This window comes from Pseudocercospora fijiensis (genome assembly GCF_000340215.1).
Source record: "Pseudocercospora fijiensis CIRAD86 unplaced genomic scaffold MYCFIscaffold_14, whole genome shotgun sequence".
Lineage (NCBI taxonomy): Eukaryota > Fungi > Ascomycota > Dothideomycetes > Mycosphaerellales > Mycosphaerellaceae > Pseudocercospora > Pseudocercospora fijiensis.
In genome coordinates this window covers 84,355-103,807 of record NW_006921545.1, presented here as the reverse complement: position 1 = coordinate 103,807, position 19,453 = coordinate 84,355, and the positions used below count along the sequence as shown (strand labels likewise).

The 19,453-nt window shown below is 38.7% G+C and overlaps 3 protein-coding genes across 3 annotated transcripts; 1 reads left to right on the top strand and 2 right to left on the bottom strand.

The window, feature by feature from the left end:
• Positions 1–550: 550 nt before the first annotated feature.
• On the bottom strand, positions 551–736 carry MYCFIDRAFT_147009 (uncharacterized protein; the record flags this gene model as incomplete). The annotated part of the gene is made up of 1 exon (XM_007934074.1): positions 551–736. A coding segment is annotated over one exon (186 nt), but the record flags the coding sequence as incomplete, so codon positions are not given.
• Positions 737–1,982: 1,246 nt separating this feature from the next.
• On the bottom strand, positions 1,983–2,507 carry MYCFIDRAFT_180131 (uncharacterized protein; the record flags this gene model as incomplete). The annotated part of the gene is made up of 5 exons (XM_007934073.1): positions 1,983–2,086; positions 2,131–2,146; positions 2,178–2,235; positions 2,276–2,371; positions 2,410–2,507. The coding sequence occupies 5 exons, from the start codon at positions 2,505–2,507 to the stop codon at positions 1,983–1,985; spliced, it is 372 nt and encodes a 123-aa protein (XP_007932264.1).
• A 26-nt stretch (positions 2,508–2,533) lies between these two features.
• Positions 2,534–5,021, top strand: MYCFIDRAFT_180130 (uncharacterized protein; the record flags this gene model as incomplete). The annotated part of the gene is made up of 12 exons (XM_007934072.1): positions 2,534–3,882; positions 3,923–3,947; positions 3,981–4,004; positions 4,045–4,065; positions 4,104–4,144; positions 4,186–4,241; positions 4,270–4,320; positions 4,351–4,514; positions 4,542–4,614; positions 4,648–4,847; positions 4,884–4,967; positions 4,998–5,021. 12 exons carry the CDS (start codon positions 2,534–2,536, stop codon positions 5,019–5,021), a joined length of 2,112 nt encoding a protein of 703 aa, XP_007932263.1.
• Positions 5,022–19,453: the final 14,432 nt, after the last annotated feature.

Sequence of the window (19,453 nt, the reverse complement as noted above, 5' to 3'; positions counted from 1 at the left end):
CTTGCTTGGTTTCTAGGTCGAATGCGCTACTAATTGTAAAGTAGAGGTACTCATATAAGCGGAGCTAGTTCTTTAGAATAGTGCGCAGTATATATATCGTATCTAGACGGTCGACACTACTACGGATAATTTTAGTCTAGAATAGCTAATTACTAACGAGACGGAAGCCACTATACTTAAGCATAAACTCCTCTGTCTCCTTAGATATAGTCGCAGAGCAGCTAAGCTAGACTGTGTTATTACGGAGCAGCTTGCGTAATGCAAAGATCTGTGTATATTCCTTCCGAAAGTCGCGCTATTTGTTTACAAGATAGACTTCATTAATAACTATAAGACTAATGCGAGCGCGCACCTTTAAATCTTGTAGCAGCTTCCGGAATGCAGGACTAGCACTAGTCTCTAGACTTAGGATAATATAATGAAAGCGGCTATTAGCGATATGCTCCAATAGCTTAGGCTAGAGGCTTATAGTTTCAGAGGTAATATTGACAGCGTTAATAATGCTATCTAGCTAAACCTGTCTATCTGCCTATCTACCTAGTTAGAGTTACTAATAACGGTTGTCAATAGCCTCTGCCTGTTCCTCGCCGAGGCGGTTTAGTAGTGTGAATTGGAGCGTTATTAGGCCGGTCAGATACGTAAAGGCTATAAACACGAGACTCTTGCCCTCGCCTGTCTTTGAGATTTGTAAGACATTACTACTACTAAAGATAAGCGCATAGACTAGATCGATTTGGATATCCTTTAGCTAATAACCTTTACCTAGATAGAGGCGGTCCAATAGCTTTATAAGGCTAGTAGTAACGATATTGCGGTAGACGTTCTTTGCTTCTAGACACGCTACTACATCGTATACGAGTTGCTTAACTTGATCCTATAACAAGCGCTTAGTCTTATTAGCGGCATTAATACGATCGCATCGACCCTAGAACTATGCCTTATAATCTTGCTTGTTCTTAGGCTACTAGACCGCTAGCAGGTAGCTGAAATCTGGTCGCTCTCGATTAACCGTAGCGCGCCTAGGAAGCTATGCTAGAAAGTGCTGTTTATTACTCTAGCTATTAGCACGCTTACGCCTATCCGCGCGCTTCTTATTACGCTCCTTAGTCTTCTACCGATTTACGGCATTCTGCTTCTTTCTACTAAGGTTCTTAAGAGGCATTGTAGGCGGCGATGCGCGCTAGCTACTATACTCGAGTATCGGAAGCTAGATCTCGAAATATAGGCGGCGGCGGCGGCGATAAGGTCGCAAACACTAATATAGGACGAGGCGGGTCGGTACTCTAATGCATTAGAGATTGCGGAGCTCGAGTCGGTGCGAACAGTTACTAGTATTGTTGGATAGCGAATGTTAATGTCGGAGATAGAATTTATAGGGTGCAGCGACAACGAGGTACACTTAGAAACACTCCGCAAGCGCCTAGAAGTGACTAGCGGCCCTTAAGGAAGTATAATCGAGTGCGAGGTCGTACTAGTTAATACGGTAGCTACGAGTAACAGCAAATAATTGATGGGTTAGGTTAGTAGAGGTATACAGCCCTCGGTAGCGAGATAAAGGCAAAGGTAGAAGAATTTAGGCATTCTAAGTGCGGGAGGTTCGAGAGATAGTTAGTACGACGGCCCGCACGTACTTTGTTTAGGCTTTCATATGCTGTTTGTATATAAGTAACACTAGGTAGGGTAGAACAAACGAGTCTCGTAGGAAACATGTCTTAGTATATAGAAGATAGAGGTTTCAATTAACATTTTATAGAGTACTTTGTATAGACAATTCTATAGACCGTATCAATACGTAGGACCCTTTTTCTAGGTTTGTCTATATCTAATGTGGTTGTTGTTCTGTATTTCACTTTATACTAAATACCCGTAGGCAATTGTATAAGGGCCGTACGGTTTGCCTTTAGGCGCTCCGCTATAGGCTTCGCATAGACCGCTAACTAAATAGATATTAGTGTACTTGGTATAGATGATGTAAGAACGATTTAGAATAGAAACAAGCATAGGTGGAAGGTGGTGGGTAGGTAGAAGGTGGTATGGAAGGTGGTATGGAAGGTGGTGTCTAAGCCAAGCCTACAAAGCGGGGCGCCTGAATGGAGGTAGAGTGATTGGTCGATATCAGATGAATGTTACAGACTGGCACATGGGGCTTGGCACGCATGCATGTATCTACTATTCACGGAGTATGACTTGAGACTTTGACTCTGGTTCATACTCTCAGATATCACAAATACAAAACTGTCGCACATGCCAAACAGTGGCCTGCACTGCGCGTCACGCTCCCTTCTCCAGCCGAGACAGCGGCGATTCATGTTTGTTTCCGGTTTCACTCTGGCAAGCTTGGAAGGTTTGATACAGAGACATGATGTTGCGCCTCAAACATTGACATCAATCACGTTGATTTCGGCAAACGGCGAAGGTGGGCACCCAACATGCATGCCTTTGTCGCCCGAGTCTTCCAACTTCGCCAGAATTTCTCCAGCAACGCAGAATTTCTTGCCGTCACACATCAAACTTGTACAACTCTCCTCTTTCGATGGACAATATTCGTCGCTGTGCTGGCCACGGCAACATCAAGCTCACCTACCTTGGAACAGCACTGCTTGTCGCCTTTTGGTACTTCCACTTGCCGTTCATCATCGACGTGCTCGGATTCATCTGCTGCTTCTGTATCGGTGTGCTCTCTGTTGTCAAAATCATTTGGTTTCGCAATCGGCATGCAGCGTACATGGCGCGACACTGCCGAAAACACCACCTGTGGATTGGTCTGCTCCTTACTCTCAGTTTGGCCATTTTCTTCATCTGGCTTCAATTGATCCTTGTTTTGCCAGCGCCGGAGACGACTTCATCCCTACCATCATCCCTACGTCGACTCCGCAAGGACAGCACCACTACTGTGGCATTCGCAGAGACAGAACTCTCCTACCTCCACGGTGCCGGAGCGGCAAGCGCGTATACCTGTCTCGTCGCGGCCTGTCGCGTGCCAGGTACTTCCTCCATCAACCGGACATGGACATCTATCCAGGAAAGGCTCATGCAACAAGGATCTCCATCCCTTGGCCTCACCATGACACAGAGCGAAACAGGTTGCTGGCAGCAAGATTCCAATCCATCTCAAAATGCCATCCCATCTGCAGCAGACTTATCTGAAGCATCAGTTTTCGAAGATTTCCGTCATGACACCCTCATCCTCGCCAACGACCTCGCAACCTACGCCATCAAAGTCATAAAACTCGAATCTGCCATCGACACAACAATCAACCAAACAATCCTCGAAAGCATCAACGACATCTATCGCCTCCTCAGCTCCACCCGCACGTCAACCACCACCACCTCCTCTTCAGTTTATACAATCTCTCTCGACCGCCTCATCGCCTTCTACTCCTCCTCCTCCCTCTCCTTCTGGCCCCGTCTCTTCCACCAAAAATCTTTCCCCCTCTACACCCATCTCCGTCCCTACCTCTTCCCTACACCAACGCCTACCGAGTCCCTCTCCCAAACCCTTTTGTCGCTCAACGAAAAAGTCACAACCTGCTACAAAATCCACATCGCACTTGCAAACGTCCGAGAAGCCTACTCCGAAGCCTCCGCCAAACTCACAAACCTCATCAACGACTACGGCACCAACGAAAACATCCCTGTGGAAATCACCCGACAATTCCCACCCATCGCCAACCTTGTGGCTCAGATTCGGAATGGGAGCACGAGTCGCCTAGGAGGAGGTGTCTCGGTGTTTGATGCGAAGAGAAGAGTTTCGGGGAGGAATTGGTGGGGGAACTTTTTAGAAGAGGTGATTTTTGAGAAGATTTGGGGCGAGTTGGAGAGGATGGGGAGGGATGTTGAGGAGATGCGGATTACAGGGAGGTGGATTGAGGGGAGGGTTTGGTGGAGGTATTTAGTTTGGGAGGGGAGGGAGGGGGTAGAGTGAGAGATTGGATATGAGAGTGAGAGTGATAGGGATGGGATGGGATGGGATGGGATAGGATGGGATGGGATGGGATAGGATGGTAATAGGAAGAATGGGGTTGGAGGTGATGCGGATGTGAGGAAGGGATGGGATGGTTCAGCGTTTAGAGTAATAGATCGATGGGAATGGGAATGATGAGGAAAAGAAAGGGCTTGGAGGTGGTAGAGAGGTGGCAGAGAGGTGGGAATTGGATGGGATAATAGATAGCATTGATAGAGTAGAATAACTAATGTTTGGCTCCTGATCTCTATTGGCCGAAACCAACTAGGGTGTTCATGTTGGCAAAGACCGCTATAGGATCTGAGGTACCGAGAAGCAAGATCTCCCCGAGTGGTTCACGTTGTATCATCTTGTTTGTGGTATTTCTTGATAGATTGCAGCTCCAGTGCGAAAACCAAGCACGAGGAAGTCAGCCCTTCGCTTGACCTGCAACTTGCACACTTCCAAGTACACCTACATTACCCAACACCACTGTCTGATAGCATGGGTGCGTCTGCTTGGGATAGCGTACTATGTGATGATGTCGACAATATCTGAAAGACTGACACCAGTTTACGGCGGCGCTGGTGGCTGACAGGCCGATGATAACAATAACACCGGTGGCGAGAAGCTGGAAGATGGCTCCTCCACTGAGACAACGTACCAAGGAGGTCGAGGCTCGTCGCCGTCATTGTGGTGATAAGGACCATTTCGCGTGGGACTGCCCGGAGGCACGCACCAGGTCGGCCACAACAGGGCTGCTTGTCTCGAACCACATTCTTCGGATCCAGCTCAGAAGTGTTGCGGGTGCTACAAGGAGCTCCAAACTGCCAGCGAATGCAGTACTATGCAGATTCACGCAGTTTTCAAGGCTATTCGTGTTTATGCCGCCTTGGGAGAAGAGGTTTGGAACGCTATCGAGGCTTAGAACGCTGTTGAGGCTGCTGACAAGGAGGTGGATGTCGACACTGAACCCGATTCACACCGTGTAGCAAGCTGGAGTTTCGTACCAAAGCATAAAGGCGTGTTAAAGAGTATGCTATTGGACGAAAAGCTGCAAGAAGTGCCGAAGCTATAGGCAAAAGCTAGTTAGCAATTCCCTCTTTGCTATTTAGCAATTCCCTCTTCTTAATACGGACAAGAGTGCGCACGGACGATTTATAGTGTACTTCTACCCCTTTATGCTCGATTAGGTAACTAAGCAAGGGCATATAGGAACCCTTCTATGCTAGTAACGCTAAGGGCTAAGAATAAGGCATTTCCGGAGGCTGTCGGTTAAGTAGATATATAAGACTACTAGAATTGATTGCTATAACCTATATACTAATAACTATGAGGGTATAGTACTAGCTACTACTACTATAGACCTTGCTACTACTATATACCTCTACGGAGTAGTGCTATAGATAGTAGTAGAGCTATAGAACCTAGTATATACTAGTGCTATTGCTAGGTGTATACCTGTTAGTTTAATAGCGGTAGATAGTCGAATATAGTATATTGTATCGCTACCGGTAGACCTAGAGTATACGGTAGTATAGGTTAACTACTATAGAACTAGACAAACTATCGCTCCGAGTAAGGCGGTACTAGCGCTATTAGACGTTATCGATTGAGTGCTATAGCGGCTCTTTAAATGCTAGCTAGATCGTTGCTAATAAAGCCGTAGCGCTTAGTAGGTATATAGACTAGCGGAGCTAAAGGCCGTAGTTGTTATATTGCCGCACGAGTACGAGGTTGTTATATAGATGCCCTCGTACGCCTTCTACGGCCTCTTTAAGAAGCTAGGTTTAACTAATCTACGTATTCGAAGCTAGAAGCCTCTCGTTAATTAGTACGGACGTGTCTTCTAGGTGCCGCTCTACCTCTTCTACCTCTTCTACGGCGGTTGTTTAGCAATGTAGATAGCTCTTAGATAGCTCGTTCTACCTCGACAATAGTACGTAGTAGAGCCGCGGCTTTATCGATATACTAGTGTCGGTTAAAGTGCGTATAAGGGTCGAATTCGAAGGATCTAGTTAACTTAATCGTATCGATAATAGTGTGCTTATAGACAACACCTTAAGTAACTCGAAAGCAGCCTAAGTACTAAGAGCGTTGTTTGCTAGGCTCCTTAGCAAGCTTAGCTATCTCGTCGTACGCTAACTTTAGCTAATTAAGGCCCTTAAATAGAGCCTTGCGGTAGATCTTTAGGTTAGCTTTAGCAAACTCAGGTCGGCGTAGACTGCTAGGTACCTAGATCCGCTTACGACTAGTGCGTATAGTTATCTCTCTATAGCGAAGAGCCTACTATAGCTTTAGCTTAAGGAATAGGGTAAGAATGTTATAGCGCCTACTAGCAAGCTACTTCTTTATTATTAAGTAAGCACCTTTAGCTCTCGAAGTAACTAATTGCCCGTAGAAGGGGAACTTCTTCTACTAGAAGCAGTATACTAGCTTGTGCTTATAGCTCTAGTATTTACGTAGAATATAGGCTCGAAGGGTTATATAGTAAGGGTTCTCGTAGTTTGCTATCTACTAGTCCTTAGTATTAAATTCTTCTTCTGTCTTAGTATAGACATAGGTACGGAAGTTGTCTACGAATATAGCACATTCGGGGTCGTCTTGCTACTTAGATTTGCCTGTCTCTTTATTAACAACCTACTTCTAAGGCATTAGCTTCCGAGCCTAAGCCTAGACATTCTTAAAGACATACTAGGCGCAGATAAGAGCCGGTGTTTAAGGGTATGTCTTGTTAAGGGCATTTATATAACTACGGTCTCGATCTGTAACCTATAGGCCTAGCGGAGGCAGGTTGTATACCTTACAAAGCGACTTGAAGTTCTTAGCAAACTAGGTAAACGCAGCTTCGTCCTTATTGCCTATAATATAGTATCTAAAGGGAATAGTATTACCTACTCTAGTGCCTGCTATAATGTTTAAAAGTGGACGGTTGTATTTGTTTGTCTTATAGGTATTGTCGATAATAAGGTACTTAGGATACTACTTATATAACTCGGCTATTTAAGGGTTGAGAACGAGGAGTTTATCGAGTTTACCGGCTAAATCTACCTCCTTCTTCTAGTAGAAACCCAGTTAGCCTAGCAGCTTAAAAAGCGCTTTAGAAGCGGTTAGATCGCCTTACGCTGCCTTCCGTATATAGGCTCAAACATTGGCGATGTCTTTAGCTAGCTATATACCTATAGAATGTAGTTGTTAGTGTGTTATTTATAGAGAGAGTAAGGAAGAGTATAATTTAGGAGGAAATTAGGCTTAGGCCGAATCTCGGCCGAGTGCATTTAAGAAATGCGACTGCCTTAATACTTACATTCTTTTATGTCTATCAACCTATGTAGTATCGTATATACGGCGGTATTAGCGTTTAGATCGTCGACAATTATCTTCTTAATCTTCTCGTTACGCTAGCGTCGTCTATGTATAGCGAAGTACTTAGGCGGCTTAGGTTAATAGTTATATTAGCCGCTTATCTTTCTAACCTGCTAACGACCCTCTAGATTCTTCGGATTACACGCACTTAACGTAAGTAATGCTAGACACTTCTTGCGCGCAGAGACCGCGTTTAGACGCTTTGTCTTTACCTTATTAGATAGCGTGCCGCCCTAGTTATAAAGAAGCTACCGAGATACCTATACCTTAGTATTTTAATAGATCTTCGCCCTCGACCTGTTTCCGGACTTAATAGCCTAACAATAACCGGCTCTTATTACGTAGTCTTAAACTGCTAAGAGGGCAGCATCTATAGAGCGATAAGTGTCCCTCGGAGGTGCTAACAATAGTTAAACAGTTTCCTTATTACTATTAGTCTCGCCTTTAGCATTAGTATTACCTCTAGCCTATCTATCTACCTTAGTAGTAACCTCTTTACTAGTTAGCTCTATAGGTAGCTATTCTTCTATGCCCTAGTCTTCCTCTTCCGCCTCCTTTTCGAGCTCGTATTTACGCCGTTCCTTATTATTTAAACCGTCTAATTCGACCGACTCTTTATCTCTAATTCTACTGTTAGTAATAGGGCTTCTACCTACTACTCCCTACCCTTCGACCGACTTAATATCTTAGAAGAAATCGTCCGCTTAGCGGTCTTTAGCACTACTACCGAAATATAGTCCTTGCGATAGAATAGACGACTCGTAAAGAGCCTAAGAAGCTAAGGGTACTAGAGCCTCGCTCTGTAATACTAAGAAAGACATAGTAACGATAATAATACCTTAGTTTAGTCTATACTATTGAAATTCTATCGATATAAGATAAGGTTTGTAGTAGAAAAGACGCGACGCGCCGCATCCCTTAGCAAAGTGCTATTTCTAGCTATTTACAGTAACAAGAACGCTAAGAGCCGGGCACTAGCGCTTTGCTATTTATAGGTTGAGAATTGCTAAATAGTAAAGAGGGAATTGCTAACTAGCTTTTGCTAAGCTATACAACGATGCGTTCTAAAAACGCGGCGGAAGGAAAAGCGGCGGATAAAAAAGCGGCGGATGAAAAAGCGGCAGATAAAAAAGCGGCGGATGAAAAGGCGGCAGACATAAAAAAGCAGCCGCCGCGAAAAAGCAGCCGCCGCGGAAAAGCAGCCGCCGTAGAAAAGCAGCCGCCGTGAAAAAGCAGCCGCCGTAAAAAAGCAGCCGCCCTAAAAAAGCAGCCGCGCTGCAAAAAAGCAGCGGCCGCGACAAAGCAGCGCCGTGAAAATGCAGCCGCTGTAAAAATGCAGCTGCCGTGAAAATGTAGCCGCTGTGAAAATGCAGCCGCCGTAAAAATGCAGCCGCCGTAAAAAGGCAGCGCCGTAAAAATGCAGCCGCCGCGAAAAGGCTAGCGCCGTGAAAATGCAGCCGCCGCGAAAAAGCAGCACTATAAAAATGCAGCCGCCGCGAAAAGGCAGCGCCGTGAAAATGTAGCCGCCGATAGAAAAACGTAGCCTTCGCGATAAGCCTAGTAGAGGTAGACTTCTTACGAGTATTAATAATCGAGTAGGATATTATTATTATAGCCTTATCTTACCCTTTTAAGCTCTACTAGGTTAATAGCCTATACCTATAGCTACTTTAACCGCTTCTAAGATATATATAGTCGAAGTAAAGCCTTAGGCTATAGTATATCGTAAGAGTATAGTATAGTATATAAGTATAGTTAGTATATATAGACGTTCGCGATAGTAGAGTAATAGTAATAGAGATTAGTAAAGAGTTTAATTATAGTAATAATAACTCTTCTTAGGAAATATTATACGTTTAGTAGTAACTAAGTATAGAGATTATACTCGACTATAGAAAAGGTAAAAGGTAGGACTCTTAGGGCTAGGCTATATCCGAGCGTAGATAATTTAGGCGTAATCTAGTATATTCTCGTCCTAATAAAGTACTATAATACGAGATAGAGCTTTAATATAGAGCGTATAAAAATAGGGACTTACGCGTATAAGGATAACGAGACTCTTTTAAGGGAATAAGAGCTTAGAAGCGACTATAGAGTTAAAGGCTTTCCGTAAGATCTCTTCTTTATACCTATCTTAACGTCTTAGATATAATAATAAATATACCTTAAAGCGAGGCCTTATCTTAGTAGATACGACTCGCGAATCGTCTGAGACGTAGTTATTTCTTTTCTTTCTATCTTATCTATTAGCAAATATTAAAAGACTAAATAGAGACGGCGTAATACTATCTAAATTAGGTTCCCTTTACTATTACTAGTAGTAATAGTATAGCCTAGAGAAAATTCAATTTTATATTTGCGTCTATACCTAGGTATTATAGTTTAATAATATATTTTAGTATACCGATAGTTAAGTACTAGCTCTAATTTTCCTAGGAGACTTTTAGTATAGATATCTTAGTCTAATCCCTACTAGATTTCTTAAGTAGATTAGTAAAGAATTCTACTATTAAACTAGGCTTAGATTAGGTTCTACGGCTAGATAAAATTACGTATATTAATCCTCGCTATAGAGCGCGCGGATATATATAACTCTACGGAGTTGCCTTATAGTATACTCTATCTAGTAACTAAATTTCTTTCGATCCCTTAATCGCTTTCTTATTAGGATATTAAGGGCTCCTACTATATACTTTCGCTAAACCGAAGTCTATATATCTATATATTCTATCGACTATCGAGGATCTAAGTAAGAATAACTCTATTATACTACCTCGTAGTAGAGCTACTTTTCGATTAATAGACTAGTAACGTCGATATAGTTATCTCGTTATAGAAATTAGGTAAGACTTCGCTAGTAGACTTCTATTTTTAGTTTCTATAAACTAATTAACCTCTATATACTCCTTTAATCCCGAGTACGTAAGCTAATAGGAGCTAGTAGTCCTACTAGTTAGTAATATAGAGGCTCTTAAGTAAATTATAAGTCTAGCGCGGGCTATAACGCCTAAGTATAGAGTATAGGCCTTCTACCTATACCTTAGATCTAAAAGATAAGCTTATAGATAGATTTAACTCTTAGGAAAGAGTATAGGATTAGTACGGACTATAGTACTATAGGTAAGCGGTAAACTAATAGAATTACTTACTATCTAATAAAGAACTTACTCGCTACTTATATACCCTAGCGCTAAGAATTATAAGCTGTAAGTAAATAATCTTTTAGCTACCTTCTCCTTTTCTTACTTATAAATCTAAATAGTCTAGTATATTCTCGAGTATTCTAATACTCCCTCTACTTAGCTATCTAGTCGTAAATTAAATAGCTAAGTCCTAATTCTTCTTAATCGTTTTTTTCCCTAGGACTCCTTTTACGTTATCTTCGAACTTCCCTTTTATTAGGGGTTTAGTAACGAAATCCGCTAGTTAGTCTTTAGTCGGAATATACTTTATATCGACTTGTTTATCCTTAACTAGTATCCGTACGTAGTATACCGCTACGTCGATATATTTCGTTCTAGAATAAAATTCCGGATTTCGTACTAAAGTATTAGCTACCTTATTATCCCTATCAATAGTTAGAATTTCTTTATAGTTGTCTTACTTAGGGTATTTAACTTACTCGAGGAGATTCCGGATCTAAATAGCTTTTTTTATAGCGTAGGATAGCGCTAAGTATTCGGCTTCTATAGTACTAGTAGTTACGGACCTCTATAGTTTAGTAGACTAGGGTATAGGACCGCGGACTAATAGCGATATATATCCTATTATTAACTTTCTAGTCGAGTCCGCTACGTAGTTTAAATTAGTATAGATAACTAGTAGACGAGTAACTAAAGTACTTATACCGTTTTCGTTCCTAAGGATAGGACTATACTTTATATAGTAGTCCCGAGTATTTCCTAGATATCTAAGGCCGTAGATACCTCCTTCGTAATATCTTCTAGCCGTATTTACCGAGGATTAGCGTATTTACGGATATCTACTACCTCCTCGGCCTTTATAGAAGGTAGTAGACTCGCGTATCCGCTCGCCGGAGTCGATACTCGAAAGGTTTCGTCTAGATCTAAGCCCTTTTCTCTAAGCGTATTTTCGATATAGTATCTTTAATCTAGTAGTATAGACCCGTCGGCCTCTCTCTCGATTCGTATATCTAGTATAAACTTAGCGGGACCTAGATCCTTTATTTTAAATCTCTTTATAAGCCTGTCTTTTAGTAGTTTAACCTTCGCTTCTATCTTTACTAGTATAATAGGATCGTCGACGTATAACGCGACTATTAGTAGATAGTCGGTATTAACAAAGACCGATTTAACCGTAGGTATAGCGTAGAGGTCTTATTCTTCGAAGAAAGCCGTAATTGTCTTACTCTAAACTCGTTCGGATTGTTTTAGTCCTAGTACTCCCTTTAGGAGTATAAGTATCTTATTACTTCCGGGAACGTCTCGGCCTTCTAGGGTAGCTAGATAGACTTCCTCTATTAGTTCTCCGAGTAGATAGGTACTTACTCTATCTATTTAGAATATATTAAGTCCTTTACTAGCGGCGATAGCTAGGAGAACCTAGAGAAGACATAGGCTTTCGAGACGTGTTGTTGGTAAAACCGTCTTAAAGTAATCGATTCTATAGCGTTATATAAAGCCCTTTCCTACTAATCTCGCCTTAGACTTATCGATTTGTCCGTTCGTAGTACTTTTACTTTTAACCCCTATTTTAGAATAATAACGTTTGTTTGCCCTTTTCCGTCCTTTAGCTTAGAATAGTCGATAATCTCGTAAGTATTATTAGCCGTTAAGGACCCAATATATTCATTAATAGCGTCTTTCTATTATTAGGAGTAAGGGCCGCTAATAGCTTCCGTATAGGTCTCCGAGGTAGGTAACTATATTTCGAAAGCCTTTCGATAGTCGACTTTTAGAGCTACTAGCCCTATCTCGTCCGTTAGTCTCTTCGGTATCCTAGGGACCCTCGTAGACTTTCTTAGTCCTCCTTTATTTATATTCGAAGCTATAGGAGTAGTAGACGGTTCTCGAGTTATTCTTTTATCGTCGTTATTTAAACTATCTTCTTTATTTTATAGTTTCGGAGTATTATCTTCGGCTTCGGACTCTCCCTCTATTTCCTTAGATTCTCCTTTATCTAGGAGATCGATATCGTCGTCGCCGCTATCTATAATAGGCTATAGAGTAGGTAGGTCTTCTTTAGATAGTAGGCTACTTCCCTTAGTTAATTCGTCGAATTTAACGCTAGTATAGATCCTCCTAATAGCGTTCGTTTTAGTATTATAGATTCTATACTATTTCGTAGACTTCGTATATCCGATAAAGACTTCTAGAAATGCCGTCTTTTCTCGCTTATTTTTACTTTTCTCTTTAGGAATAAATAGATAGGCTAGATAGCCGAATACTCGTAAGTATTCTCCGCTAGGCTTTCTTCTAGTATAGAGCTTCCTAGGAGTTATATTTCTTCCTTTAATATATAGCCTATTATATAAACAGGTTATCGTATAGGTTACTTCGCCCTAAAATCGCTTTAATAATCCGGATCCTTCTAAAGCTACCTATACCTTAGATATAATAGTATAGTTTTGTTTCTCTACTACCCTACTCTATTCTAGAGTATAGGGCGTTATAGATTCGACTCGTAGTCCTAGATAGGCCTTAGAAGCTTTTATAAGCTCCGGAGCGTTATTGATTCTTACGGCGTTTAGTTTCTTCCTAGTTTTAAGTTCGGCCTCGTCTTTCTAAGCCTTAAAGGCTTCGTATACGTCGCTTCTATAGCGAGTAAGACGGATATATAACCGTCTCGTAGCGTCGTCCGTAGTCGTTAGTATATACCTATTTCCTCCTAAGGTATCGTACTTATACGGACTCTAAAAGTCGATATATACCCTATCTAGGCAACCTTATACCTTCTCGGGTTCCTCTTAACTCTATCGCCTATTAGACTTTATTATAATATAAGTCTCGTAAGACTTATTTAGCGTCGTAAGCTCCGGGTCTCCTATTAGTACTTTATATACCTTAAGTTGTTTTTCGTTTCCCGAATATCCTAGGCGTCGATACTAAAGTAGATTAGTACATTTAGTCGTAGTAGTAGCTACTATTAAAGTTCCGATAGATCCGGATTTCTTTAGAATATAGAATCTTCCGACTTATATATCTTTAGCTAGTTCTTTAGTTTCTCTTCGAAGTATAGCCTCTTCCTTAGTAAATAAGGTTGTAATCCCTCGTTCCGAGACTTAGCTTATCTAATACAGGTTATAGCCGATCTCGGGTACGTATATAACGTCCGGAATCGTAGTCGGGATTTCCTTAAATCGAACGAGGATTATACCGGGTCCCGCGATCTTTATCGTTTTACTATTTACTAGATAACGTTTCTAGTTTATTCCTTATAGTCCGTAAAGTAGTTCTTATTATTAGATATATATCTAGTATTTCTAGAGTCTAGAATCTAATTCCTTTTATTAGATAGTCGAGTTATAGAATCGATAGCTATCTAAGCCGCGATCTTAGAATCCTTCTTATTATTTTCTTAGATGTTTCCGTTCGTTTAGTCCCTTTTATACTTCCTATAGTCCTGTTTAAAGTAACCGACCTTTTACTAATAGTAATATGTCTTTCCTTTAGCTTTAATAGGTATATTAGCTATATTGCCCTTCTTTCTATTACCGACCTTATCTTTCGCTAAATCCTTAGTATATTAGGCTACTACTTTATTGTTTTTAGAAGTAGTAATAGTCTCTTTAACGTCCCGTAGTCGTTAAACTAGTTCCTCGTAGGAAAGAGTAGATAAACTAGATACTTTTAGAGCGAATATAGTAGATAAATACTCTAATCCTAAAGACGATATAAGGACTACCTTCTTAGAGGCCTCCGAGCGAGTTTCGTCTTTATCCGTAGCCTTACTCTTAGATTAGATTTACGTAAGAGCTAAAGCCGTAGTATCGATATCCTTAAGAGCCTTAGGAGAGTAGAAACGGAAGAGTAGCGTCGAAACCTATCCCTTAGTCGATACTTCGCTTACTTCCTATATTTTTTCGATTACCTTCTTAGTCGTACGTAGTCCTAGGAGGTATATACGCTTATCCCCGGCTATAGACTAAATAAAAGTAACCGCCTTTACGTCTTTATCTATAGCTTCTTCTACCCTAGTTAAATCTCGGCTTATAGATTCCGGTATACTATTCCTTTACTTCTAAAAGCCCTCTTCGGATAGATAGTTTTAAATTAGACTAATCTAGATAGTATAGTTCTCGGTAGTAAGTTACGGAGCTCCCTTTACCGCGCCGATAGTCGTCTTAGTAGTAGATATCTTTATAGTTAGATTTCCTAACTTATAGTAGTCCTATTAATAAGATTTTTAGATTGTTTACTTTATTTTAGTCGGTTCTTTTCGCGTATAGACCGGCGTCTATAGTCGTCTTAGTAGTAGATATCTTTATCGTTAGATTTCCTAACTTGTAGTAGTCCTATTAATAAGATTTTTAGATTGTTTACTTTATTTTAGTCGGTTCTTTTTGCGTATAGACCGGCGTCTATAGTAGAGTAATAAGCGTTATTATATTATCGTTCGAAGTTATTCGCTTTTTTCGATTTATAGAGTAACCTTGGATAAAGTTTAAGCTTATATAAGCGGATCTCCCTAATAAGGTATTTCCTTAAACCTTCTCGTTCTTTACTTATATACCGGGCTTATAACTATTATAGATAAGTAGTAAACCGATAGAATTACTTAGTATTTAGATAGAGGACTTACTAGCTACTTATATACCCTAGCGCTAGGAATTATAGGCTGTAAGTAAATAATCTTTTAGCTTCCTTTTCCTTCTCTTACTTATAAATCTAACTAGCCTCGTATATTCTAAAGTATTCTAATATATAAGGTTTAATCGTTATAGGTAGTAAGCGTATCTTACCTAACCCCTTTCCTTTAGAAGTTTATTATAATACTCTACTATTATAGTAGCTACCTGGAAGGTATTAATAAGACCTGTAAGCTAGCCGCTATACTATTCTACTAGTAAAAATTAGGCTTAGGGCTAGTATAAAAAGTCACTAAATTTAAGTAATTAGTATAGTTCTAGAAGGGTTATAGGTCCTAAACGACGGCTAGAATAGTCTAGTGTTTAATAGAGCCTTGCCACGTCGTCGTCGCTATTATTTGTTTTCGGGTTTCTCGGGCTAGGGCTGCCAAGCGTTACACTAGGGTTGCCAAGCGTTACACTAGGGCTGCTAAGCGTTATACTAGGGCTGCTAAGCGTTACACTTGCCTAGAAGTAATTTTAATAAATTAATAAAAATACTAGGGCGGTTTCTGCGTATTATACTCGATATAATAGGCCTAGAACTACGACTTAGAAGTATTCTACTAGTAATAATAAGGGTTCTAAGGGTAGGGTCTTATAAAATTTAGGTAGAAATTTAAAGGAATTTTTATTAAATCTCTAAGTAGGTAAATAAATTATATCGAGTACTATAGATTTATTCTAACGTTCTAGCTATCGAATAAGTAGTATAAAATAGTCGTACTAATATTTTTGGTCCTAAGTACTAACAAAAGTTAGCTAAAAATTTAAGGGAACTAGAATAAAATATCTAGGTAAGTAAATAAATCGTAGTAAATTTCTACTAACTATCTACGATATTTTAACGGCTAAATAGCTAGTATAGGGTTAGGGTTCGATCTAATTAGGGTAATATAGTATAGTATTAGGGCTATTATACCCTTATCTTTTATAGAAACTTACTATCTAAGCTATATAAAACGATTCTATAGACGGCTCTATCGACGTATTTCGTCGGGACCGTCCCTCGGAAATACCCCGGTCCGCTTAGTTAGCACGACAGGGTTAGGGTTAGGCATAGTAGTAGTAGGTGAGTAGTATTAAATATTTAATTCGATAAGGAAGTAGTATAAAATAGTAGCGATTTATTTAAGGGCATAGGATATTTTTAATATTCGAAAAAAACTAGCCTCCTCCTAAAATAGCTATCTCGTACGTTTACCGTACTAACTCCTATAAAAAAATGTCTATTCCGTTTAGTTTTCGATACGATATAGAATCCGTTAGGAAAATTAGGGCACGATGCTTATATATAATATTGTTTTTTATTATTCTACTAGTAAAAATCGGGCGTAAGGCTAGTATAAAAAGTTACTAAATTTAAGTAATTAGTATAGTTCTAGAAGGGTTATAGGTCCTAAACGACGGCTAGAATAGTCTAGTATTTAATAGGGCCTTACTACGTCGTCGTCGCTATTATTTGTTTTCGGGTTTCTTAGGCTAGGGCTGCTAAGCGTTACACTTGCCTATAAGTATTTGTAATAAATCAATAAAAATACTAGGAGGACTTCTACGTATTATACTCGATATAATAGGCCTAGAACTACGACTTATAAGTAGTATACTAGTCGTAATAAGGGTTATAAGTGACCTACTACTATATAGGGTAGCTAAGCGTTACACTCGGGCTGCTAAGCGTTACACTTGCCTAGAAGTATTTTTAATAAATTAATAAAAATACTAGGACGACTTCTACGTATTATACTCTATATATTAGGCCTAGAACTACGACTTAGAAGTAGTATACTAGTAGTAATAAGGGTTATAAGGGTCCTACTACTATATAGGGTAGCTAAGCGTTATACTCGGCCTGCTAAGCGTTACACTTACCTAGAAGTATTTTTAATAAATAAACAAAAATACTAGGACGGCTTCTACGGTTTGTACTAGATATATTAGGCCTATAGTTGCGACATACACGTATTATACTAGTAGTAATAAGGGTTATAAGTGTCCTACTACTATATAGGGTTGCTAAGCGTTATACTTGCCTATAAGTATTTTTAATAAATTAATAAAAATACTAGGACAACTTCTACGTACTATACTCGATATATTAAGCCTAGAACTACGACTTTGAAGTAGTATACTAGTAGTAATAAGGATTATAAGTATCCGACTACTATATAGGGCTACTAAGCGTTATACTTGCCTAGTAGCTTTTCTAGTAAATAAATAAAAATACTAGGACGACTTCTACGTAAAGGTATAGTTATATAGAAATTCTACAGAATATAGAATGATCCTTACTCCTAAGACCTAAGTACTATAATCTATACGTAGTAAAGTTAAACATTTTTAACGTTGTTTTGCTAATTGTTAGTATACTAGGAAATTGGAATAGCAAAAAGATCTAGTAGGGGTTATAGTATAGCAATATAGGATAGCTAGAATAAACTAGGATATATAGTAAATTATTTATAGACCTTTATCTAGAAAAGTATTCTAGTAGAACTAAGTAATATAAGAGCGGTAGTAGCGTAGCGTTTGCTTAGTATCTATAGGGCTTAGACTTTGCTCGTACTCCTCTAAATACGTACTACTCGCTAGAAACAATATAGTACTAGAAACGGTTTAGTATATCTTTAAGATACTTCGTATTATAAGTATTATTCGTATTAGTTATCTAATATAGCAACCTAGTAGATTTAGGAAATATCTAGAGTAAGAGTTTATATATTAAAAAAAATAGGGTACTAAATAGCTTAGAGCTATATAATAGAAGATACTACAAGTATAGCAGGATACTAGGGTTGAAATCTAACTTAGATTGTAGTATAGAGAACTAATCTTTATTTTACTTTTCTTCTATTTAGATTTATTACTATATTAATAACAAGGACTAGCTTGTATATAGGAATAAAATTAATCCTAAGCGATAGAAAGTATTATTAAGCGAAAGTATAACTAATATATATTTTCAATACTAGCTTAGATAAAAATAGACTTCCTCGGTAAAATAAGGTATTAGGGTTGAAATAGGACATTATATACTACGTTTATATCGAGGCTTATATCTTTCTTTTTAATCCTTATTAATCTAAATTAACCTAAAAGGTTTTAAGCTAAAGAAGTATTAGGATATACTCTCGAAGAGAGCCTACTAAGCCTAAGAAAGAATAGATAAAAGAAGATCTTTAGAATAGCTAGCTAAGCTTATCTTTTCAAAGAAAAAGAAACTTACGCTTAGTATATAGACTAAGGTATAGATAGGTTCTATTTCCCCTCTAGTTTTGTTATATAATAGGTATTCGGATGTATTGTTTAGCTTATAGATTATATAATCTTAGGGGTATATATTTCCTTATATTATTGCTACTTAGGTATAAGGGTTTAATTGCTAGGTCTATACTAATTTTAACAAAAAACAAAATATATTTAGTGTAATATTAATATACTATAAAAATTATTAGATAGCCTAAGTAGGGTTTTGTATATAACACTTAGGGTAACTCTTTAGGAAAAGAGGATATATTAAGAAGGCAAATTAGCTTAGAAGTTTCTTAGGGAGGCTATTCTTTGTCTATATTATATATTCTTTAGAAGTAATATAATATATTTAAATAAATAATTACTAGGAGATAACTTCTTAATAGCTAGACTATTATTAGTTTATTTTATATTCTACTAGTAGTATTTTAGATCTATAGAATTTTATTAAATAAGGTATATCTAGAAGATTTCTTTAATAGAGATACCGTAAAACTCCCGCTTAATAGCTTGCCTAGTTCGTATACTAATTAGATATAAGTTTAGGACTAGTAATTCTCTACTAGCTTTAGAAAGAAAAGCTAGAATTCATTCTATATTTATTACAAAGATATCCTTAGAATTATAATATAGAGATCTAAAGGTTATTTATTTAGTCTTAGTATTATAACTAGGATTAGATACCGTAGCTAGTATAGAAGTTGTAAACGGCCTATCTAGCCCTAGTACTAGGCCGAAGAAGGACTCTTATAGAAAATTATAGTAATATTTAGCTACAAGGTAGATATTCCTATCTCTTTAAAACAAGCCTTAGTAAAGGAGAATTATTCTATTAAATACATCTATAGCCTAGGGTTTAATAAATAGAAAGATTATAAAGTTATATAGCTTAGGATACTTTAGGACTGTTTTTTTAAGATTTAATAGAGTTGAGGTATAAAGGATAAGAACTATTTATTTAATTAGTATATTCTTATCGCTTTAGTGATTTTTAAAATAACATAATATATAGAGTTTGTAGTAAAGGTTTAGTTAGATTTCAACTATAGCTATAGGATCTAACTAGGGTTTTGCTAAGTAGTAGT